Source organism: Cervus canadensis, chromosome 4 (assembly GCF_019320065.1).
Source record: "Cervus canadensis isolate Bull #8, Minnesota chromosome 4, ASM1932006v1, whole genome shotgun sequence".
Classification (NCBI taxonomy): Eukaryota; Metazoa; Chordata; class Mammalia; order Artiodactyla; family Cervidae; genus Cervus; species Cervus canadensis.
The window spans coordinates 2655249-2681481 of NC_057389.1; the positions used below are offsets into that span (position 1 = coordinate 2655249).

Sequence of the window (26233 nt, forward strand, 5' to 3'; positions counted from 1 at the left end):
GAAGACTGGAGTCTTGACTGTCTCTGGCCACCGCACTCACCAGGAGGAGATGCAAAAGTAAGCAGGACCAGGAGACAGCACCCACACAACACAGTCTACATCCCCTGGGCCCAGTCATTGAATTCTCAATGACAGAACTAGTTATTTTCCTCTCCTTTTTTTCCCTTTGCTTAAGCTAGGAAATTAGCTTTTTGCCTTTTATGATCAAGAGTCTTAACTAATATATGATTAAAATTCCAGTGGGATATTTTTAGCAAAAAATACTAAAATTAATAAACAAAATTGAGAAAATAATAGGTGAAACAAGGTAGATGATCCTAAGAGTGACCATGCTATACCTATATAACTGAGTTTATGATCCAAAAAACATAAATCAATGAAAAATAAATTATTCAATAATAATCAGTCCTAGAAAAATTAATTATTAAAAAAATTTAAAAAACCCATCTCACCTTTCCCAAAATGAACTGCCCAAAGTAGTCCACATGAGCTACCAGGGCTTACCTGATACCTCAGCTGATAAAGAATCTGGCTGCAATGCAAGAGACCCTGATTCGATTCCAGGGTCAGGAAGACCCCCCGGAGAAGGGACAGGCTACCCACTCCAGTCTTTCTGGGCTTCCCTGGTGGCTCAGATGGTCAAGAATCTGCCTGCAATGCAGGAGACCTGGGCTCACCCCTGGTTTAGGAAGATCCCCTGGAGGAGGCCGTGGCAACCCACTCCAGTGTTCCTGCCTGGAGAGGCCCCACGGACAGAGGAGCCTGACGGGCTGCAGGCCGTGGGGCCGCGGAGTCGGGCACGACTGAGCACCGCACCTAGCACTGTCCGTATGAAAGACAAAGATGCCGATACATACCTAGGTTTTTTTCCAGCCACTGATGTCCTTCGATTAGTTGGTCAATTATGGCAAAATAATGTGCCCCAGCTTCATCAGGCATTACCCAGCCACCTGTCACAATTTCAAACTGACCATTTTCTAGCAAACTAGGGAGAAAATAACATAAGAATTTACATTAACATATATAGGAAAAGTTCAAATAAAAACGTAAGACATCATAAACATTAGGTATAGCCTTTAAATGTAACCAGTATTTACACTAATTAAAAGTAAAACAAAACAAAGCAGTGAATGAGTTCCAGCTCCGGGACACTGGCGACAAAGCATGCGTGGTAAAGTAACTGAGGCAGCCCGTCCTACAGACAGAGCCGCAGAGGCGACTCTGGAAGCCCTACCTCAGGGAGGGCACAGTCTCCCACACAACTCCCTGAAGCCAGCAGCCACGCCTCACTTGTGTCTGGGTCTTCCTGAGCGCCTGGCAAAGTGCCTCACTTAGTGCACGCGTGACGAGTGCTCACTGGTGGACAGGCATTTTAAGCTCAGTATTTGTTTCATTATACTTATGCTGAAAAATCACCATTTACTTAGTACTCCTGACATTAGTAAGTGAATCAAGCAAACTATAAAAGTCATGATAACAAAGGTAAAGACAGCAGTATCACACGCTTCTGGGAATACAGAAGGCACCACAAAGCCCCCTGCTCCAGAGTCAGTTATAATATGAGCTATTAAGTTTATCTTTGATTACTGGATGAAAAGCTCTACCATTATCATCATCTGTTCATTGGGTTCCCCTTTACATAACACCATACAAGTAACTAGATCCCCCATCCTGGAAAACTAAAGTGTTACAATACATCTTTCTCAGAGAAAGACAAAAATCATCAACTAACAAAAAATCTGAAAAACTACATGAGGAAGTATAAATGTCAAGAACTTTAGCAAACATCTTAAGTGCCACAGACTTCTGAGTTTGTGACAATGAGTTTTGAAAATGCTATAAAATGTCAGAAGAAAAAGCAGTTTTAATAAGGATAAACATCACAGAACACCTATAACTTAACAGCCAAGTATCAAGCCAAATTTAGCTAAAACAGACTAGATGCATAAAGAATAAATAATTTTCTACAAAGCATATAACAAAAGCTACAGCATTAACAAAATATCTGATTTTTTCAAACACAGAACCAATGACAGAATGGATAAGGATACAATTTCTAAAAGTGAATGAATGAATGATTTCCTTGTGTAAAATGAAAACATATTAATTACATCTGTGTTACCACGGGGATCACCAACTAACGCAATCTCACACAGAGAATATGATGGTTCATTATTGTAGCTGAAAAAATCCAAACATCCAGTCAAACCTCAGATTCTCAGGTTCTTACAGGCCAACATCAGAACTTACAAGAAAGAAGATGGGAATTCATAACAACTGTCTCTCTTTAAGAACACAACAAAACCCAAGGCGATTCTGTCCCACTCTCCCTGCCAACAGGACTTCATTAACAGTTTCTTCCTCTTCTCTTTCTGCTGATTGCCTGCTTTGGCCACACTCTGCAGGCCGTGGCCAGCCCCAGCCCCTTACCCCTATGGCCAGTCCCTGGAAGCCTGAGACATCAGGGCAGCTTTAACCTCCCGCCGTCAAACACAGAAACCTGGCCTCCTTAGCTCAGTACTTCAGTAAACACACCTTTTGGAAAACATCACAAATGAACTGGCCAAACAAATTCTGTGCTGCCCCTCAACAGAGAATAGAAACTATAAAGTAATTAATCTAAATACCATTAAGGTTAAATGGAAAAATAAATCACTCAGACAATGGAATTTTTCACCTCTATCTGCCAGTTTTATTTTGCTACATATTTCCTGTCCCATAGGCATAAATGGGCTGCAAGAAACAGCCACTCTGGCAAATAATCATGCATACTAAATTTCTTCAACTCCTTTTGTGAATACTTTACCCCTTCCCCCTCCCCATGATGCCTGAGATACTACTGAGATTATAGTTGAATTCTTATCTGAACACAGTGATTATTTTAAAAACTATCCCATTTGTAAATAGGAGAGGCATGAAAGCCCCTGCTCATTTAACTGCTTTTCATAATTTTCTTATCTATTTTCTCCTGTCTTTCTTCTCTCAGCTCAAATAAACCTGCCCACAGAAGTCTCCAGGATACCCATCCTTCCTTGTCCCACCAACCGTTACAATATTAGCTCCGGGACAGAAGGGACCAGACGTGCTGCTTTGTTCAGTTCTCCAGGCCCAGCACCGAGAAACTTCCTTGGCATATAATGGGCACTCTGTTGCTAGATGAATAGGGAACGCATGAATGAGATTCTCAGTTTAAAATCAGTATGAACATGCTCAAGTACAGACATAGGCAAAATAAATTGGACAGGGAAGGGTCAGCTAAAAAGGGGTGTGAATCACGTAGGTATGAGGTGACATGATCTGGAATGTGGTTTATGTATGAAAAATGAACAAGGAAGGAGAGAGGAGACGCTCAGGGAGCATCAGTGGAAATCAAGAGATGCCTGAAATAAGAGCATTAAAGCGCACACGATGCAGCGCTGGGGTCCCAGGCGTCTAACAGAGGCGCTGCTAACACACAGGACAGTTCCGCTGAGAACGGAATCAGTTTACAATTTACAGTGTGATAAATATAAATTTGTTTAAGGCTACTGGATGTGACAATGAGCAGTCCAAAGAAACTAACGAAAAAGGAAACTGAGTTTCGGGGGAAAGGCCAATACACAGACTGCATTTTGAAGAAAGGACACAAAGAGGAGAGAGAAAAGGACAGGAAGTTTGGAGAAAACAGTCAAAGGAGAGTGAAGGAACAAGTGGCAGGAAAACACAAGAGGAAACTGAGGCAACAGGAAAGGTTAAAGACAAAACCAGATCTGCGCCTCTGTGCGGAAACAACCCAGAAGAGAGCGGTGAAGAGCGCCCGCACCGCCGCTTGGTAAGAGGCGTGTTTGCAGCTTGTAAAGCTGCCCTGCAACTGCAGCTCAGACACAGACACATCGGGGGCTCAGAACATACCGTGGAGAAACAGATTTTAAACATATTTATACTATTAAAATAGCTATTAAATTACTGGGGAAGCATGGGTTACAGTTTGTTTTTAAAATCTTCAGTCAGAGTGATTTAAAACAAACTCATAAGAAAGCCAAGATATTTTGTCATGGAAGACAAAGAAATGACATCTGAAGTGGCTCAGACAGATTTTTAATAAAAATTACATGAGGCAGTCACAAGAGGCGTAAGTGGTATCAAAACAGCAAGCCAGGAAGAACACAGGTTTCCTTTTTTCTCAGCACAGTCCCTCTAACCCATGGAAGAGACTGGGAGAGAAGAGCATGATCTTAGACATACAGCGATGGGACAGTTAGTGGACACCTGGCCAGACAGTCAGGTGAGTGAGCACTATCTCACTCGCTAGTCCATACATATCAATGATGAAATCTGGATTATAAACCAGACAGTCTTACAGGCAGGAAGGTCAGACTTAATATAAGATACTCACTGTGTTAAGCAAAAGTGCCACTTGACCAGTTAAATAAAAAGACACATGCACACATAGAAATTGCAGCAGTGCATAAATTTGCCATGTACCCCTGATTTCTAGAACATAGATCAATAAGCACTTAACAAGTATCTGAGGAATGACAGGACAAAATGGTCCAATAAAGATGAGAAACATCGAGCTAATGAAGCACGGCAGCCATCAGCGTCACGTAGTGACGGGGACAGAACGCAGTCCGGACAGCCTTGCAGAAATAACGCTCCAGGAACTAATTAGGAAAAATATTTATAAGCCATAGCAGAAAGGCCATGCTGTCCTACAAAAAGCACCATATTTAAAACTGCCATTGTTACCAAACAAAATAAAGTTAAGGCAGGATGCAAGCTGTACATTTGACACTTTTATAATTTTTTAAAATCAACTAACGGGAACCAGAGAAGCCACTTAGAGCAAATACAGGTGTTCCCAAGTAATATTTCCATTCGCTTAGCACTCAACAAGCATGAACTGAGCCATTCTCTGCAACTGTCAGGGGAGCACAGCAACAAGGACCTACTGCACGGCACAGGGAACCACGCATCTTGCAATAACCTATGATGAAAAAGAATCTGAAAAAGAAGACGCACATTCATACACAGATACACGCATAACTGGGTCACTTTGCTATACACCTGGGACTAACGCAATACTGCAAATCAACTGTGCTCCAATAAAAGGTTCTTTGTTTGGGAAAAGAAAAAAAAACAAGCATATTACTTAAACTACTTTTAGGAGAGCAATGCCTACTGTTGTAATGATAAAACTTAAAGGATGAAGAAAACTATAAACAAAATTACCCAGATCTAACTCCCTGATTGGAAGGACTGATGCTGAAGCTGAAACTCCAGTACTTTGGCCACCTCATGCGAAGAGTTGAGTCATTGGAAAAGACCCTGATGCTGGGAGGGGTTGGGGGCAGGAGGAGAAGGGGACGACAGAGGATAGGATGGCTGGATGGCATCACCGACTTGATGGACATGAGTTTGGGTAAGCTCTGGGAGTTGGTGGTGGATAGGGAGGCCTGGCATGCTGCGATTCATGGGGTCACAGAGAGTCGGACACGGCTGAGCGACTGAACTGAACTGAAATCCCCGAAAACGACCACTCTTATCACTCTGGGGAAAAAAAAGGAAACGCAAAATCAAAAATGATGTGCCCACCTCTCAGGGTCTATTGCTTAATTTCTGCCCAGACAGAAATTACTTTCTGGTTTCTGGTTAATTTTTTGCATGAATGCTCTTCCTAACATTTCCTAATAAACAAGAGATCTAGAAACAAATGAAAAGACAAGGAAAGAGAGGGAGAGAAAGGAATATGTACATACAGCAAGTCCAGAAAATAGGAAACCAGGCACTAACTTTCACAATTAACAACACCCTTATTTTACTTTTTTGTTTGTTTGTTTGTTTCAGACATGCTTTTATTTACACTTGACCACACAATTTTATTGACTTTCCTTGTCAACAACTGTATTTTTATGGCTAATATGCCACTGGATGGATGTGTCATAAGAATTTTTTTTTTATCATTTTTTTTTTCATTTATTTTTATTAGTTGGAGGCTAATTACTTTACAATATTGTAGTGGGTTTTGTCATACATTGACATGAATCAGCCATGGATTTATATGCATTCCCCATCCCGATCCCCCCTCCCACCTCCCTCTCTACCCGATCCCTCTGGGTCTTCCCAGTGCACCAGGCCCGAGCACTTGTCTCATGCATCTAGCCTGGGCTGGTGATCTGTTTCACCCTAGATAATATACATGTTTCGATGCTGTTCTCTCGAAACACCCCACCCTCGCCTTCTCCCATAGAGTCCAAAAGTCTGTTCTGTACATCTGTGTCTCTTTTTCTGTTTTGCATATAGGGTTATCGTTACCATCTTTTTAAATTCCATATACATGCGTTAGTATACTGTATTGGTCTTTATCTTTCTGGCTTACTTCACTCTGTGTAATGGGCTCCAGTTTCATCCATCTCATTAGAACTGATTCAAATGAATTCTTTTTAATGGCTGAGTAATAGTCCATGGTGTATATGTACCATAGCTGCCATATGACCCAGCAATCCCACTTCTGGGCATACACACTGAGGAAACCAGATCTGAGAGAGACACGTGCACCCCAATGTGCATCGCAGCACTGTCTATAATAGCCAGGACATGGAAGCAACCTAGATGCCCATCAGCAGACGAATGGATAAGGAGGCTGTGGTACATACACACCATGGAATATTATTTTACTTTTTGAAATGGCTGATCTGTATGCCACTATGCACTTTTCCGTTTCTACAATTTCTCTGCTTGAAAGCTTGATATAAAAAGCTTTAGAAGGCACTGATCAAAAGTGAGCTGAGCATCTCTGTCACACTCACTCTGCTGTGAAGAGTGAGTTTACTCGCCAAGCACAGGAAGCGGCAAGCCCTCTTCTCTGCGTGTCCCCCTCCCCCATGTAGACACATCACAAGCTGGGACTTGGGTCACACATAGAAGGACAGACGCAAAGAGCTTTTTTCCCTGATGGGGAAATTGTTACAGATAACTTAGTAGCAAACAATGCATCATTTTGCCAGCATCAAAGAATCACAAATTAATTTCACATGACAAAATGAGTTGAATTTGTAATCATACATCTGGGGAAATATGAAATAACACATGATACACAGGGATTCATTCTTAAATAAAAAACTAGTTAAATGGAAAATTTAAAAAGATGGAGACTCACAATGAATCAATTAATAATTTAAAAACATTTGCTCATCAGATTATCTGATTCATATGCCTTTCATGAGGAGTATCTAATAGGAGAGTAAAGATAAGTTTTGTCTTAAAACCGCTCAGATAATAATTCGAGAAACTTACTGCATTGTTCTGAGTGTTGCAGATGCCCACCTTTAGACAGTGCATGACGGACAAACGGCCAGTGAGCCGTCTCCCCTCCTTTCCTCCTCACCTCACTCCAACCACACCCTGTCCGAGTTTGCAGTCTATGCACGCTCTCTGTCTAAACGATCCTCTCCCGATATCTGCCTCACTGGCTCACAGCATCCACTAGGAGCCGTCTCTGGCCAACACACCCCACCCAAACCCCACCTAAACTGTTATCTTGCATAAAATCCAAAAGTTTTTTTCAGGCACTTTTCATGAAATTTAAAAACACATTTTCATGTTCACGGTCTTTGTCCCCCAGTAGACTACAGGCTCACGAAGGCAGGAATCATATCTGTTTTGTTAACCATTTAAATCTCGGTGTTCCTATTAGAAGAGAGTAACAACAACCCCAAAGAAATGCAAACAAAAGATATGAAGCAGATATTTCAGAAATAACTAGCTCCTAAAAATGAAAAGAAGTTTAATGTCACTCATGAGGAAATGCAAATTAAAACTTCAATGAGATAAAAAAGTTGTACAACCACTGTGATGTCAAGGATGTTTATAAATAGGTATTGTTATTTAAGACTAGCAATAACTATCAAATTTTAAAATGCATATATACTTTTATCTATGCTCATTAAAATGAAGTCAGAAAATAGATAAAAATAAACAAAAGCACTGTACAGTCAGCCCTACATATCCGCAGGTTCTGTGTCCACAAACTGAACCAACTTTTGAAGGAAAATTTTAAAAAGAAAAGGTTTCCAGAAAGTACCAAAAGCAAAAATTGAATTTGTCGTGCACTAGTAACTATTTACATAGCACTGACATTATATTGACAACTATTAACATAACATTTACATTGTATTAAATATTATAAGTAATCTGGAGACGGTTTCAAGTATACAGGAGAAATGTATGTAGGTTAAATGCACGTATTACTCAATTTTATATAAGGATTTTGGTATCCAGGGCAGGTTCTGCAGCCAACCCTCTGAGGATTATCAAGGGTCGACTGTATACACTAAAGATAAAGATATACACCATGCATTCACAAGAGACCAGAAAAGAAAATACAGGGCCATTAATCAGGAGAAGTTAAATTAAGGCCCACTCATAACAAAGACTTTTATACAGTCTTTAAAAAAGAAACTTTCCTGAAAGATTCTCCGAGACATATTAAGTTTAAAAAGCATGGTACAAAACTCATTAGGATAGTTATTATAAAAAAAAAAAGAAAGAAAGAAAAGAAAACCAGGAAACAGGTATTGATAAGAAACGCAGAGAAGTTGGGACCCTCAAGCACTACTAGTGGCAATGTGAAGTGACCAGCTAGTACAGCAAACGGCACGGGAGTTCTGTGAAAAATTCAGCACAGAGCTGTTCCGGGACCCCGCAATTCCGCTTCTGGGTACCCACACAAAGGGACTGGAAGGACGGACTCAAACTGGTGTTTATGTGCTCATGTTCACAGCAGCGTCTTTGCAATAGCCCACAGGTAGAAACAGCCCAAAAGTCCACTGACGGAGGAATGAATAAACAAAACACAGCATATTCATGCAGTGGAACACCATTCAGCCCTGGAAAAGAAGGAGACTGACACAGGCTTCAGCATGGATGGACCTCAAACACGTTAAGTGAAACAAGGTAGACACAGGAAACAAATATCGCATGACTTCACCTGCAGAGTCCCACTGACTGAGACAGCAGGCAGAGTGGCGACTGCCGGCCAGACTGGGGGGGGTACCCTTTAACAGGCGCAGCATTTCAATCCAGGGTGATGAAAAAGTGCTGGAGACGGGTGGTGGTCATGTGGCAAAACAATGTGGATATATGTAATGCCAGCGAATGTCACACAGAGAATCACCAAATGATAGATTTTAGGTTATGTACACTATACTACCATAAAAAAGATGCACTCAAAAAAAACCACAATGTCCGTGGCATGCTATCGTTTGCATAATACATATGAATGTGTCTTTGCACATATGTACATGAACATATCTTTTTCCTATTTCTCTATAAATTATATACGTGTGATCACAATAGCTGCCTCCTGTGAAGAGTTAGATGACAAAGAAAGAGGAGTAGCCAGCACCCTGCCTTTCACTGTGTACCCTTTATATGTTCAGACCTATGTTAAAATATGAATTAAACTTTTTTCTAAACTATAAATGCCATACTACCCTGATTTCTTTTAAGTACTAAAACCAAAACTATAGCACAAAATAGTCATGAAGCTTCATTTAGGAATATTTATCACATTAGATGGTTTAACTAATAGTTTCTGAAAATTTTTAATAAGATATACTTTAAATATTTCATTGTATAATACATAGTATTTCATTTTCTCATTTTTTAAAAAATAAAAACAATAAAATGCTCATGCAAATAAATCAGAAAATACATGAGGTTGAAGAATAACATTGAAAAATTCACTCTTAATGTCCTTCTATAAATACATAAAGGGTTATGGTAGACATAGTTTTTAACCACTTTATTTTACTTAATACTATATACCATAAACATCTTTCCATGTCAATAAATAGACATATATCATTATGTTATGGCTGATCATTTTTGCTAAAGTATTTATAATTGAGATATAGCAACACATAATATACATGTGTTCAGTTTGATGTATTTTGACAACCGTTTATACCCCTGTTACTGCCCAAAACTGGACCCGTTACTACTGAAAATAAGACATAAGCTATTCAGAGATTTCCCTTCTGCCCTTTTCCAATCAATTCCCCCCAACAATAAAAACCAAAAAAAGACATTCTTACTTTGTGATTTATATCCCAATAGATGAGTTTAGCTACTCTCAGACTTCATAAAACGGAGTCATACAATATGCTTTGCTGTCAGGATTCTTTTGCTAACATGTTTGTTAGATTCATCCGTATTTCTGTATATCTCAGTAACATTATTTTTCATTGTTGAGTGGTAATTCATTGCTTAAATATGGCACAAAGTTTTAATTCATTATTCTGTTGATGGATATTTGAATTGTTTCCAGTTTGAAGTCTTCATAAAAGATTCTGCTATAAAAATGTCTATGTAAGTCTTTTTGTTAACATGTTTTTATTTTTCTTGAATAAATTCCTAGGAAGGAGCCCCCAGGAATTAGATTTACCTGGTCCCAGCCCTCAGGGCAGGGGGGCGAAGACAATGGAATGAAAACTGAATCGCAACAAAGCAGTTCCTTCTATGGAGACAAGAAGGTCTTGGAAAGCTGATGAACATTTAACTTCGGAAACCCCGGGCAGCCTTTCAGAAAATGGATTTCTCGTCTCACATCCCCACTAGCAGTGCAGGAGAGCTACAGTCACTGCGCCTTCTTTCCAAGCCTTGGTGCTGTCAGTCCTTTTGCCTGCAGCCCCTTGCAGGGGTTCTGGATAGGACACTGTAGCAGTTTTAACTTCCGTCTCCCTGATGACTACACACGGCTCAGCCCCTGTACGCACACCCGCCCCTGCTCTGTTGCAGTCTAATCAACTTCTTTCAGGTGTCTGAACATGCCATGTTCTTGCTAATCCCTGGCCCATAATCACAATTCTCCTCTCATAACCTGGAATCCTTTCCCCACCCTCTGCTATTGGCTCTTCTAATAGCCTTTCCAGTTTCAACATGAATACCACTTGCTTCGGGAAGCTTTCCAAGACCCCCTTGGTTCCATAGAAGGAGAGACTTGATTGTGATACTGTGCTCATTACATTGTCTTCCCTCCCCTGCCCTGAGGGCTGGGATCAGGTAAGTCTAATTCACTTCTTGTATCCCTGGAGTCTAGCACCGTAAATACTTGCTGAATAGATGATGGAGAAAATAAGGGAAGGCTTCGGAGGTGAGGTAACATTTCAGTCGAGTCTTAAAGAATAAACAGCACTGAGATTATCCACTGCACAAAAGGAAAAAAGAAATTCTCAGCTAAACTGTGAGCAAATCCCAGGAAGGAGAAGATAGCTGTGACTGAGGACATCCCTGTGGTTCAGCAGGGCTTAGAGCAGGGTGTGAGGTGAGGAGTAACAGAGGGAAGGGCAGACAGGCAAGCGGGAACTGGGCCAGAGCAAGAGCGTGCCCAGCGGAGGGGCCACGCGGGGCCTTTGGACGCTGGATGTCACTGAGGCATCTGAAGCCAGGAAGAGACATGGGCAGGCTCACACACTGGAACCCGGGCACACTCCTGACCCCCTGTGCCCTGGTTTCCTCAGCAGGAGAATGAGGATAATGCAGGATCTCAGCAGGCAGGAATGATCGAGGACAGCCGAACATACATAGCACTGCTGAGACTATGCCTTCTACACTGAGTAGAGGAAGCACTCAGTAATGTTAGCTGTCACTCTTAGCCTTGACTGGGGAAGAAGAGAGAAAGTGAGGCTGGAACTGTAGATCTAGAAGCAGCCTGCACACACGGACATTAAAACAGCGGCGTGGCATCGCCCGCGACGCCCACAGGTGAGGGCTGGCATGTGTAGGGAGGGGCAGAGGAGGGAGTCGCCGAGGGGAGGACCATTCAGCCACACACACCTGGGGCCAGAAGAGCTCTGGGCCACAGAAGACAGGAGGAGGAGAGAATTTAAGGCGAATGGAGTGGTCAGTGTCAGCGCTGCAAAGAAATCCCCTAGGAGGACTGAAAAGTCCCCACAGACAGAACAGCTGATCAGCGCTCCAGGCTTCTGCCCGTGTCTGATGTCAGCGGAAGCCAGCCGATGAACGGAAAGAGGGGGGAGCGAAGCCCCCTCAGTCCAGACGAGCTGGGACTGCAGGGCATCGGGATGGAGTACAGACTCTGAAATAAACGGACACCCCGGCTTCAGCTATTCGAACCAAAGTCATCTGAGACACCAGGCACTGCTTTGACTCCTTTGATGAAACGCTATGTACCTTTAGGCTCTAAACTCAATCCAAACCTGCAATTTACTCTGAACATCACAAGATACACTGTAACTTCTCATCGCTCTGCAAATTTTGTAGGAGACTTTGGTTAAATACCATAAAATCTGACCTGTATAAAACGTATAATAAATTAGCTAGTATAAGAACTTTAAAGGTTATTTTTTCTAGTGAACTCAAGATATAGAATGTATGTAGGTTTGCAATATGTTTGCAATTGTATTATTTAAGAAAGCAACCTCAAACATTTCTCTGATTTCAATAAGCAGAAAGAGTTATTAGGACAGGGTAGAAGGTTTACTTAACTATAAACCTAGGCAAAAAGATGTAAGGGAATGGTAGAAAGATGAAAGACTGCAGGCTTGGCAAAGCAATGCAAGCCAGAAATGTCAAGACAATATCTAACACATACATTTAGAGACTTATTTCATATCAGAAGTCCACACAGAGAAGTTGGTCAAGATACTGGCAAACACATAAACTGTTCTAGGTTCCAACAGTTCAATGGGCTTCTCACGTGAACACTGGTCTCAATAGCAGAAGCAAATGCTATGTAAAAACTCTTTCAATATCTCAGAGCCCAGAGGAAAAATGAATATGTAACATGCTGGGTGCTAGTCAAAGGAAATGCTAAGGCTAACGTTTCAGCTGTTTGAATAAGGGTCCACATTTCTATGTAGTATAAATATCACACAGTATTGAAACTGAATTTAGCCAAAAAATATTCAAATAGGAAGTTTAAAAAGTAAAAAGAATGTTAACATACCAGTTATTTTCAAAATAAAACAAGAGTAGACAGAAAATGAGCTGATTATAACAAGGCAGTTTCTTTTAAATCCACTGGATACGTGTTACAAGTAGGAACCGTGACTATACTTGATTAAATTACTTTGAGTCACACAAAATAAAGAAGGTAGATGTTGTCTGCATGAATCTCCTTTTAGTTAACTAGATTTTTCATTTTTAAAAGCTTATAGAGCTGAATACTGCTACCACAGGGGGAAGAATCAAACAAGTCATTGCTAGCATAGATTATGAAGATCACTTGAGCTATGTTTCTGTTAAATTCCCATAATCAATTGGTATTCTTCAGGGACAATAAAAGCTTACAGAGAACTCTGCTAGATTAACAGGTTCTTCTCTGCAATAGCTAGCTTGCAAATTTAGCTACAGACATTTAATCCATACATTCATCTTCAAAAAGGGGAAAATAGCCATTGCATAACCATTACACTAGCAGCCAAAAAAATTTCTATCAGTAATGCCACTTAGTATAAGCTCAGAATTTAAAATAATGGGAGCAAACCTATGTGTCTTTTCTTTCCTTCTTTCTGGAACCCTGCTCTCCAACAAAGGATTTAAGGAGAAATATATTAGCTAAAACATCTACTTCTGCTTCATTGTCTACGATAAAGCCTTTGACTGTGTAGATCACTACAAACTGTGGGAAATTCGTTTTATTTTTAAATTTTATTTATTTATTTGGCTATGCAGGTCTCAGTTGTGGGAACTCTTAGTTGCAGCATATGGGATCTAGTTCCCTGACCGGGGATTGAACCCAGGCCCCCCACACTGAGAGTGCTGAGTCTTAGCCACTGGACCACCAGAGAAGTCCCCAAACTGTGGGAAATTCTTAACAAGATGGGAATACCAGACCAGCTGACGTGCCTCCTGAGAAACCTGTATGCAGCTCATGAAGCAACAGTTAGAACTGGACATGGAACAACGGACTAGTTCAAAACTGGGAAAGGAGTATGCCAATGCTATGTGTTGTCACCCTGCTTATTTAACTTATATGCAGAGTACATCAAGTGAAATGCTGGGCTGGATGAAGCACAAGCTGGAATCAAGACTGCCAGGAGAAATACCAATAACCTCACATATGCAGATGACACCACCCTTATGGCAGAAAGTGAAGAAGAACTAAAGAGCCTCTTGATGAAGGTGAAAGAAGAGAGTGAAAAAGCTGGTTTAAAACTCAATGTTCAAAAAACAAAGATAATGGCATCCAGTCCTATCACTTCTTGGCAAACAGATGGGAGAAAATGTGGAAACAGTGTCAGATTTCATTTTCTTGGGCTCCAAAATCACTGCAAACGGTAATTGTAGCCACGAAATCAAAAGACACTTGCTTCTTGGAAGAATAGCTATGACAAATCTCAACAGTGTATTAAAAAGCAGAAACATCACTTTGCCAACAAAGGTCCATCTAGTCAAAGCTATGGTTTTTCCAGCAGTCATGTATGGATGTGAAAGCTGGACCATAAAGAAAGCTGAGCACCAAAGAATTGATGCTTTCAAACTGTGCTGCTGGAGAAGACTCTTGAGAGTCCCTTGGACTGCAAGGAGATGAAACCAGTCAATCCTAAGGGAAATCAACCCTGAATATTCACTGAAAGGACTGGCTCTGAAGCTGAAGCTCCAATACTTTGGTCACCTGATTCAAAAAGCCAACTCTTCTTGGAAAAGACTCTGATGCTGGGAAAGTTTGAGAGCAAGAGGAGAAGAGAATGACAGAGGGTGAGATGGTCAGACAGCATCACTGACTCAATGGACATGAGTCTGAGAAAACTGAGAGAGATGGTAAAGGACAGGGAAGCCTGGTGTGCTGCAGTTTATGGGTCACAAAGAGTAGGGCACAGTTGAGTGACTGAATAACAACTACATATCAGCTAGCATTCTTGCCCACAAGCAACACTGACTGACTCTGAACAGGAAATGTATTGGGGGGCTGTCGTGGGCACACAGGATTGAGGGCAAGCTACAAGTCCAGGCTAAACAAAGGACTGGAAACCATGAGAAGGCACGCCACAGGCACGACAGGGGCTGGGACCCAGGGCAGGAAGCCTCTCGTGAACGCACCAGTGCTACAAGGGGTGACCCCAACCTTCCCTCCATCCTGTTTCCCTTCCTTTCACCTGTCCACCCTCACGTCACTCTCTAAGGGCTTAAAACCCTGGGAAATAAAACACTGACTAGCTGAGTCATAATAGCTGAGCTGTCTGACCTGGGGCAGGAAAATGAAAGATGTGTGACTTCTGCGTTTGGAAACCGTTTCCTAAAAGGAAACCAGGTGAATGAGATGGAAGCAGTATCCGGTTAGAAAAGGAAGGAATGTGATTCAAGTTACACTCTCCGTTTTGAAATACATTCCAGGTGTGGATACATGTTATTCCTCATAGGATGAGTTAAAAAAGAGAGAGAAAATGTTTGGACCCATAAACAACAACAAAAAGAATCCAGAACTCATTAAAAAGCATAGTTAAAACCATGCATTCGCAGCCAGGAGAGAACAGGCTCTACATGACCGATAACTGAATGTGAAGCGGGCAGAAAAAACCTTGAAAAAAATCACATAATATGCAGTAAATATAACAAAAAAAATTTTAAAGCATATGCCAAAGAGAGACCAGAGATAACTAGATAACTGAATTATAAGAAAATGAAATAAAAACCAATTAGTAAGAGCAAAACAGATAAGCTGCAAAGTATCTGAATTGATAGATGAAAAAGTTAATAGTAAGTTATACATACCCAAATATATGGCAAAAGAAAACAATAATACAGTTACAGATGATTTAGGAAAAAATATCATATTAACAAAATAACACATAAAAATGTGAATGCTGGTTAAGAGCAGTGCTAAAAGGCAAACATAGAGGGAGAAATACTTCTTGTTCAAGTAAATCAACTGGCCCATTTAGCATTAGTTAAAAAACAGGCAGAAGGAATTAATAAAAACAGAAAAGTCAAGAGTAAATATCAGTAAAATGCAAAAAACTTTTTAGGAAACAAGTGGCAGTACAAAAACCAATGAAACTAGTAAGAGCTTCAGCCAATCTAATCAAGATAAAGAAAAAAATCAGGTCCCACCAAATAATAAGGAAAAAAAACCCTACAGATGGAATAAAATCTTAAAATCTGCACAATCTAAGTAAAATGCTATAAAATAATAATTTAAGAAACTATAAAGCATTATTTATAGTCAAGGAGCAACATAAAACCTAGACAGACAGAAAAATTTGTCTTTAAACTTAGTTAAAAAAAAATTACATATCTGACAAACACCAATTCCACAGAGCATTACAGGGCAGTTCTTAATTTTTGAAAAGTTGCAAACCAGGGGAAAGCTTGATTTTAACTAAGGATGTGTATATGTTCATGTTAATCTAAGTTAACTGCTAACATTTCAACTTAAAAGTCAACACTTTTTATGTAATGTCTTGGAGTCCCAGCTCTTCGTGACTGCCTGGAAGAGTGTCCTGACGAGCACCGCCTGTGGCCGCACACAGCACGCATGGAGACGGGGGTAGATCTCTGGTGCCACGGCTATTCCTGGTGAGTGCAGGCCTCTCAGAGCCTGGAGCCCTTAGTTATGACTTCCACTGACCACTCTTGTGAGCATCTTAAGGATGCTATCAGGGAAAAAAAAATATAGATAATAATGGAAAGCCAATTCTCCCGAAAATACCTTTAAACATTTAGGTCAAGACCTCTCAAAAACTTTCCCATCTTTTTTGGGGGATAGAGTAGGAAGAATTAATCCTAAAGCTCTCTGGGAAAATTAAGCAGTCACTCAATAAAAGAACTTTTCAATAAAGAAAAATAAGGGAAGATTTAAACTGTCTGTTAATGAAACACCTCATAAACTTGCAATAATTATAGTTAGACGGAAAGGTCTATGAAAGAGGTCAGAAAGCCCAGAAATCAATGTTTATTTAAATACAATAAAGATGGCACTTCAAGTCAGTGGAAAGAATGAATGTGTAAGGGAACAGCATGTGGGGCGGAGGCTGGTCTGGACGGTAAGCGGTGTGGCCTGTCCAGCTGGGTGGCCCCATCTGCACAGTCAGGACACTCACTGGACTCACTGCACAGGCTCGCCGCAGAGATGATCAGTTATCATTTGTAAGGCACTTACCACAGGAAGTGATGCAGTAAATGGTGCATGTGTGACACCAAGTAAGTAAAAAAGTAGTTTATGCGAAGACAAACCTTAAGCTCCCGGAAGCCGGGCGGGTGGCGGGAGGAGGGAGACGCAGAGCAAAAGCCCTCATCACACCACATTAAAGAAAAAACCGGAGGGTTTATAAAAGGGAGCAGTAAAAACACCAAAGAGGGGGGGAAAAGATCCCCTCCTAGGTCAGGTAAGACTTGGGTGTGACAGAAAAGCCAGTATCAAGAAAAGAGATTAATACATTAAGACTACGTAAAAACTTTTGAAGTCTATTTGTCAAACACTAAGAATTAAGAAGAAATTTAAAGCTTCAGAAAAAATAAGGGTTCATACGTGTGCATAAATACTCTTAGAAATCAGTAAGGAAAGTACATGATGAAGCAGTTCACAAAAAGTTCTGCCTGCATATATGAGAAAACATGTAACACTATCACTAATCAAAAATGCAAATTTCCCAATACTTAAATTGATGTGGTTTAGAAAACATTACATTGTTGCCCAATATGCAGAGAAGTTGGTCCACTTCTAAATGAAGAACACGCTGAGACCACCTTTACAGGCACCACTTTGATTTATATGCTTCAAAAACATCTTTACAACATCAAGCCCCTTTGACGTAGTAGTTCCATTGCGAGGACAAAGTTGGAACATTAAGAATTTCAGTGAAGAAGTTTCAGGTCGCTTTTTCAAAAATGAACCAGAATCAAGGTAATAAAAGGATATGGAGAAATATTTTAAGTTTCATTTATAAAGCTAAGAATTTTCACCTTCTGAAAAGTCAACACGTTTCATTGTAAAATCAATGTATTTAATATTACCTAATTTCAAAAAACAATAGTTTTAAACAACAAACCTTTTAACAGCATCCTTCTTCTGAATATCTATAGTTTCCCACCACTTCCAAAGGTAAGAGATCTCAGACCATATAAATTTTCTCCGTGGGTCTTCTTTCAACTTGACAACCATATTATTAAAAATATACTGAGTCTTCTCTCTAAAGTAGTCATCAAAGGTCTTCAACCAACCTAAATTAAGACACAAATATATCACAAAGGTCTGATTTAAACTCAGTCACACTCAATTGCATTTTGTACAACCTTAGGGGTTTCATTCATACAAAGACAACTAAAAATTTAGCAAACATTTTCAGTTAATGAAATTCCACTGAATGGACATGAGACTCAAAAAGTCACTAATATTGAAATGATAAAAAGACTGAAAGCTGTACAAATTCAGATATCAATGAGAAAAACAAGAGAGCCGAAAAACATTTATTCATACTTAACAATTACAGTATCTAATTCAACTATTGTAACTTATCTCTAATTTAAGGAATTTTTTAAAATTTAAAAAACCCAAACAGCATCAGCAAGTTGGACATAATATTCTTTTAATACGGAATCAAAATTTTACTCTCTCTCGGGCTGCTGCTTAGTCGCTCAGTCGTGTCCAACTCTGTGCGGCCCCGAGGACTGCAGCCCGCCAGGCCCCTCTGTCCGAGGGGCTGCCCGGGCGAGAGTCCTGGGGGGGCTGCCCTGCCCTCCTCCAGGGGAGCGTCCCAACCCAGGGCTCAACTCTGGTCTCCTGCGCTGCAGGCAGATTCTTGACTGCTGAGCCACCAGGGAAGTCCGTTTATTCTCTCATACCACATCTAAAATTTCTTCTTCATTAAGTACCCACAACTAAGAAAAAGAAAATCACAAGTACAAACTGTATCAAAAGCCTAGAAACAGAGCAATAAGGTAGTTACAGCACTATTATGAATACTAACAAGAAGAATTCTACCAAAAATAGGCATCAGTTCCCAAAAGGCTGCTCATTATTCCACTTTTTTGAAGAACAAATTGACAATAATCAAACAACAAATGTACATACATCCATATAAAGTTTTTTTCAAAAAAGAATAGCGACAACTCAGTTCTTTGCCTTTTCCTACTACTTCTCAAATATCCTGGAAACTATATCTAAAGACATTTACAATTTGACTATTAAGAAACATTTTTAACAAGATCTATAGTTCCAAATGCAGCCCCACCCAGCCGAGTAATAAAGCAACGGACAAAAGGCTGAGGCAGAACGCGCACAACCGTCAACCCCACCTCCTGGTGGGAGACAAAATGTCCTCTGTGAGGATCACCTCTCAGCTGTGACATCCTGCAGGGCGCGGAGCTTCCATGCAGACAGGCAAAACTGCGGTGCTGTTGTTTCCAAGTCCCAAACATGCGGGAGGTCTAAGACACTAAGGGTCCCGCTAGTCATCTCTTTTGCCTGTCTGCAATTGAGTGAACACTCAATGCAACTATATCTGCTGACAAGACAGATAACAGAACCTGCAAGGGCTCAGCAGGCGGCACAGCCTTCTGACAGTGCAGACAGGGGGCTCCGATGGGCGCTGCCTCTACGACGGCACTTCTCCCTTTCGCTTTCACTGAGATCCATTCACTCTACGATTCTTTATCGAGCACCCGCAAAGTGATGGGTATAGGAGCTATGAGCCAGACAGGATACAGTTTAAAATATTCTTTAGAGAACTTTCTTGATTTAGGACATTTTTAAGCTAGTCTGTCACCTAAGAACACCACCTGAATAATTCAACTTTTCCATATTGAGTAAAAAGCCTGTACCTACAGAAAACTCAAAAATACCTCAGGAATTAGTGGTTTACACAGAATTCCATCTTGCTTCACAAAGCAATGAACCCGGACCCTGCCCCAGAGCACTGAGGCCAGGATCTACACCCAGATTCCCAAGGACAAGCAAAGAAAATTCAACCTATCCTTAAATGGAGATGCCCTAATTTCCTGCTGACCACGCAGCACCCCGGGACACAGAAACGATCCAGTGCTCAGACCCAAGCCCAGGACACACTACAACACTTGATGACACGGCTGCTGCTGCTGCTATTTTTATAACCATCATCAGCCTTTAACTACCCTTTTCACATCTCTACAATCAAACTGGATCAAAGGAGAAATAAAAGATACTCCTAACATCCAATTTTGAAAAGTATACAATTTATTTATAACATTAAATAAACTGCTCCACATCTTAAACATATTGGTTGTCCAATACATCAGCATAGAATTCATTTTATGTCCCTTTAATGGGCTAGATTTGTCCTCTTGAAATGCATACACTGAAGTCCTAACAGCCAGTAACTTCAGAATATAACTGTATTTGAACATAACATCGCCAAAGAGGGGCCTCCCTGGTGGCTCAGAAGGTAAAGCGTCTGCCTGCAGTGCAGGAGACCTGGGTTCGATCCCCGGGTCAGGAAGATTCCCCTGGAGAAGGAAATGGCAACCCACTCCAGTACTCTTGCCAGGAAAATTCCATGGACAGAGGAGCCTGGCAGGCTACAGTCCAGGGGATCGCAGACAGTCGCACATGACTGAGCGACTTCCCTTGTCTCCAAAGAGATGACCAAGATAAAACCATGTCATGAATGGAGCCTAACCCAGTGCAGGCATAACTTGTTTTATCACGCTTTGCTTTATTTTGCTTCACAGACGTTGCATTCTTTACAAACTGAAGGTTTGTGGCAACCCTCTGTCAAACAAATAGATCTGTGCAATTTTTCCAACAGCATTTGCTCACTTTATGTGTCTGTCACACTTCGGTAATTCTATTTTAAAATTTTTAATTGTGATCATATTTGTTACCATGAACTGTAAGCAGTGATCTTGATGTTTCACCTGCAATTGTTTTGGGGTGCCACGAACCACACCCATATAAGACAGTGAACTCAATGTTCTGACTGTTCTAAAGGCCATTCTTCATCTCCCCCTCTCCTCCAGCCTTCCTATTCCCTGAGACAAAATAAAATTGAAAGTAGACCAATTAATAGCCCTACAATGACCTCTTAAGTGTTCAAGTGAAAGAAGAGTTCCATGTCTCTCACTTTTAATCAGAAGCCAGAAATGATTAACCTTAGTAAGGAAGGTGTGTTAAAAGCCAAGATGGCCAAAAGCTAGACAAATTGCCCTGAAATAGTCAAGCGATGAATGCAAAGGAAAAGTTCTTAAAGGAAATGAAAACTGCTACTCCAATGAACACATGAACGATAAAAAGCTAAACAGCCTTATTACTGATACGGAGAAAGTTTTGGTGGTCTGGACAGAAGATCAAACCAGTAACACATTCTCTTAAGTCAAAGCCAAACCTAGACCAAGGCCTAACTCTCTCCAATTCTACGAAGGCTGAGAGAGTTGAGGAAGATAAAGAAGAAAAGTTTGAAGCTAGTAGAGGCTGATTCATGAGGTTCAAAGAAAGCAGCCATCTCCATAACATGCAAGTGCAACAGCAAGGGAAACAGCAAGTGCTAATGCAGAAGCTGCAGCAAGTTATCCAGAAAAATCTAGCTAAGATCATGAATGAAGGTGGCTACATTAAACAAGAGATTTGCAATGTAGATGAAAGAGCATTCTATTGGAGGGAGATGTCATCTCACACTTCCTTATAGCTAGCAAAGAGAAATCGCTGTCTGGCTGCAGAGCCTCGCAGGACAGGCTGACTGGCTTGTTCGGGGATAATGGAGCTGGTGACTTGAAGTTAAAGCCAATGCTCATTTACCATTCCAAAAATTCGAGGGCCCTTAAGAATTATGCAAATCTATTCTGCCTGGGCTCTATAAATGGAAGAGCAAAGCTTAGATAACAGCACATATGTTTACAATAGGATGTACTGAATATTTTAAGCCCATTACTGAGATCTTCTACTCAGAAAAAAAGATTCCTTTCAAAACAGTACTGCTTGTTAGCAATGGTCACCTGGTCACACAGGGTGTCTGATGAAGATACACAACAACATTCACATTGGTTTCATGCCCACTCATACAACATCCATTCGGCAGCTCATGGATCAAGTACTAATTTTGACTTTCAAGTCTTATGCTTTAAGAAATACCTTTCATAAGACTATATAGCTATCATAGATGGTGATTTCTCTGATGGGTCAGAGCCAAATCAATTGAAAAACTTCTGGAAAAAATTCACCATTTTAGACGCCATTATTAACATCTGCAATTCATGGGAAGAGGTCAAAATATCAATGCAACAGGATTTTGGAACGTATTGACTTCAATCTTCATGAATAATTTCAGGGGTTCAAGACTTTAGCAGAGGAAGTCACTGCCAATGTGGTAGAATTAACAGTGGAGTCCAAAGGAACTTCCCTAGTGGTCCAGCGGTTAAGACTCCAGAAGACCCTTGAGAGTCCCTTGGACTGCAAGGAGATCAAACCAGACAATTCTAAAGGAAACAACCCCGAATATTCATTGGAAGGACTGATGCTGAAGCTGCAGCTCCAATACTTTGGCCACCTGATGCAAAGAGCCAACTCACTGGAAAAGACCCTGATGCTGGGAAAGAATGAAGGCAGGAGGAGAAGGGGACGACAGAGGATGAGATGGCTGGATGGCATCACCAACTCAATGGACATGAATTTGAGCGAACTCGGGGAGATGATGAAGGACAGGGAAGCCTGGTGTGCTGCAGTCCATGGAGTTGCAAGGAGTCAGACATGACTGAGCGACTGAACAAAGACACACATCTACTATTTTCTACCTAAATTTTAACAAAAATCAAAATTAATCCCAATTATTTGGCTTATAAACTCAATTAAAGAAAAGAACTACAGTGAAATGCCTCTGAAATTAATTTAATAATAAAATACCTGCATAAGAGGCAAATTTAGAAGAAATAGTCTTTATGAAATTTAATAAGTTAAAGGCTTTTTTAAAATACAACTACTTATTTTCATCTTTGTGATGAACTCAGGCCATTTCAAAGAATAGTTTATCAGGGGAGTGTTCATAGAGGAATTACAGTGACTGATTAATCCATTTTGCCTTCAACACTTCATTCGTCCTTCAACAATCATGCAGACAATATGTCAAAGATATTCACGTGAGCCAAAAGACAAGCTCAGAGGTGTCAACTTAAAAGGGCTCCATAAAACTCGTATATAATAGATATGAATATCACTACAATACAGCACAATTAATGCAGAATGAACAGAAAGACAGTCTCTTGCAGTTTTCAATACTGAGTAATATAACAGTAAATTAGCTTTTATTGCTCTTATACAATAGAGTAATCAAGTATTCCCTTTTACACTGAATTGACTCTTTCTAAATTACTGTAAAACTCCAACTGTATATTAACATGAGACCAATCACAAAGATAGCATTTTATAAAAAGTTGTATGGGATGAATTTTTGTGATATAAAATTACATTCCTATGTCGAGATTTAATAATCTTGGGACATTCAGATACAAACTGATTTACTTAAATGGTCAATTCACAGGCTTTTTCTTTTCTTTGAATATACTTAGAAATTGAAACAGGGCTAGAACAGCATTAAGAATACCTTTCAATTTATCCTTTTTCATTCTAACAGCACCATCACCCATAAAACAGCTAATCACTATTATAAATAAGTGAGGAAATGTTAAAAACAAAGAGTACACAATTAGAAGTTTTATTCAGCCATCATAATTCCAAAGTCATTATCAATATTTTATCAGAGAAATTTTTAATTTCTAAAATATAAAAATAACACAGTTGAAAACTCTATTGCTTATTCTTAATCTGCATAAACAAATACACACCTAATAACTGTTCACTAACAAAACACAGTTTATTTTTTAAATTGTGGACTTCTGATCTAGCTCAAAGTCTGCAGGCTTGCGGGATCTGAGCGTCTGAGGAGCGCTTCACCCTTCTGGTTGAGGGCACGTACAGGGCCACCCAGGGGCCTGGGCAGGAGCGCCCACCCTGCGCACTGGACCCCAGGGGTCTCCCTGCTCCTCCTCTGGGCCCACCCTTTCCACAGGACAAAGCCACCAGGCAGAGGCTGTGCCCACCCACCGTCTGTACCACACAGCCCTGCCCTTCTGAGTCCCCAGGGCTCGGAAATCCGTGTCTGATCACCCCACAGCCAGCTTCTTGAGCCTCCCAGGGCCTCCTACTAGGCCGTCCCTGCCAGGACAGGTGAACTTGCAGGTGGCCCCGAGCCTGGCAGTAGCCAGGAGGTGCAGTTTCCAGGGGTGTGGGGAAAGGGCTGGGGTGTCTGCAAGAAGCACCCTCCCGGGTTCAGGCAGGGCCGGAGTCCCAGAGGCTGAGGCTCCCCACAGCAGCAGCACAGCCAGTGGGGGGCAGAGCGCAGGCGTCTAAACCCTCGCCTGGCCTTTCAGGTCTCTGAGCTATTACATCCTAAGGCAACAGGAAAAGATCTACTTTATTTAGCAATGTATTAGTTTGATTTGTAATGTTTAAATGTTTAGACATAGTGTTTGAGGGCCCCCATGTACTTTTGCCCCAGGTCATGCAAGTTTTAGAAGCGAGCCTAGATAAACACTGCCAGCTGAACTTCAAACAAGTCCACTCTCCTGACTCTAGCACCTGGTACAGTCCACAACAGCAAAAGGTCAGTCAGTAAGTACTCGACAGATGAATGAACTGTATGGCGAAAAGGACTGGAAAAAAATGCATGTGGAATGAAAAATGCAAATTTACTACTTCAACTGAAAATGAAACCAAAGGTCAAAGACACCACATACTATTAGCTCTATTATGTTCACAGTCCTGATACTAACCTAATAATCTTTGAACAATGTCTCTAAGTTTCTATTTTATATTTATAAAGGCTCTGTCAGTCCTAAGATGACTTAAAACACACACATCCGGAAGAAGGCATGCCCCTCAAACCATTGTTACACTGTTACGGTTTTAATTGCTACAATAATGACTTTTTAATGAGTACATTAATTCCACTCAAATAGGTACCAACTGTTAAGAAAACATAAAAAGATTCCGAGTCAAAAATATATCCAGATAATAAACACTGAAAAAAAATCCAACATGTTTCAAGTTATTTCCATTTTAACAAATATTTTCAAATTTAAAAATATAAGTAGAGTTCATTAAAAAAGAAAGCGCCTTTATTTTAGTCATTAAGTTATTCTATATTAACAAATGATCAACAAGTTCCTTACATCACTTGTCAAACCTTCTCATGTTCACCTGCAACATCCAATCCTACGCTTAAGGGGTTACAAACAACTTTAACTGATGTGACCATAACTCACATGATGATTAGTTTTAATTACAATATTTCTAGTATAAAATAAACTTATTTTTCCCCCTGATAAACTGTGAAAGAGTTTTAATTAACTTTCTGTTCTGGTTTATTCATTCAAACACAATCCAAGCATCTAATGATGACAAAGCAATAAAGCTAAGTTGAATGAAAACATTTTACAGTGAAAATATAAACAAAATGCTGTGGGAATAAAGAAATGGTAAGTTCCTATTAGAAGAATAGAAGAGAGATTCTTAGATTAGATGTCACTTGGTTAGAGAGAAAAGGGGGATGTTCCCAACAGAGGCAAGAGGAGACAGAAAAGACAGGAAGCCATGAAAGGACGTGTCAGTTTCAGGAAGCAGCAGGCAGCCGGCACGGCCTCACTGCACCTCACGCAGTGGGGACACGGTGAGACACGGAATAACAGAAGTGAGATCACACCACTGAGAACTCCTCAACCATCCTTGTTCTCTCCAAAAACTTAGAAGGAAGGAAGTGAAGGTTTTCTGAGCTGGGTTTTCAAAACTATCTGCACTGCAGATAAACTAACCAGGTAAAGGATAAACTAACCAAGTAAAATAGGAGAAAAACAAGACATGAGGCCACCGCCATCATCCTGCTGAATACGGTAATGGACCCCCGTAGGAACAAACATGGGGAAATAGAGGCCAAGAAGGCACGGTGAAGGGAGTTGAGTAGTTAAGTTTTCAGGAGAGAGGAGAAGCAGAGTCAAAACTGAAGCTGAGTCTTTGAAAACTTACAAACCTGCCGATTCCTCTAAATGCTTTTGAACTCAGATATCCAAAATAACCCAACCTTTTTGCAGGTGAGTCAGTATCATCTGATAGTTTTTAAAACGTATCAGCTTCACTTCCATTAGCTTGTTTGAGATACAGCATTTTTTTTAACCTATGTAAGATGCTGTCACTGGAAATTCTACCCCACACCACAAGAATCTGTTTGCATTACTATCAGGACAGCTGGATTTGGTTCACATTGCAGTTGTA

The 26233-nt window shown here is 40.6% G+C and overlaps 1 protein-coding gene across 1 annotated transcript in view; it reads right to left on the minus strand.

Annotated features, from left to right (window-relative positions):
• MAN2A1 (mannosidase alpha class 2A member 1) overlaps positions 1-26233 on the minus strand; it is a 215115-nt gene that overhangs the window by 139095 nt on the left and 49787 nt on the right. Inside the window, exons 4-5 of the mRNA XM_043464497.1 lie at positions 17994-18165; positions 858-985 (exon numbers count right to left, since the gene is read on the minus strand). Of these exons, the coding sequence (XP_043320432.1) occupies positions 858-985; positions 17994-18165 (300 nt within the window). The remainder of the gene's footprint in view (positions 1-857; positions 986-17993; positions 18166-26233) is intronic.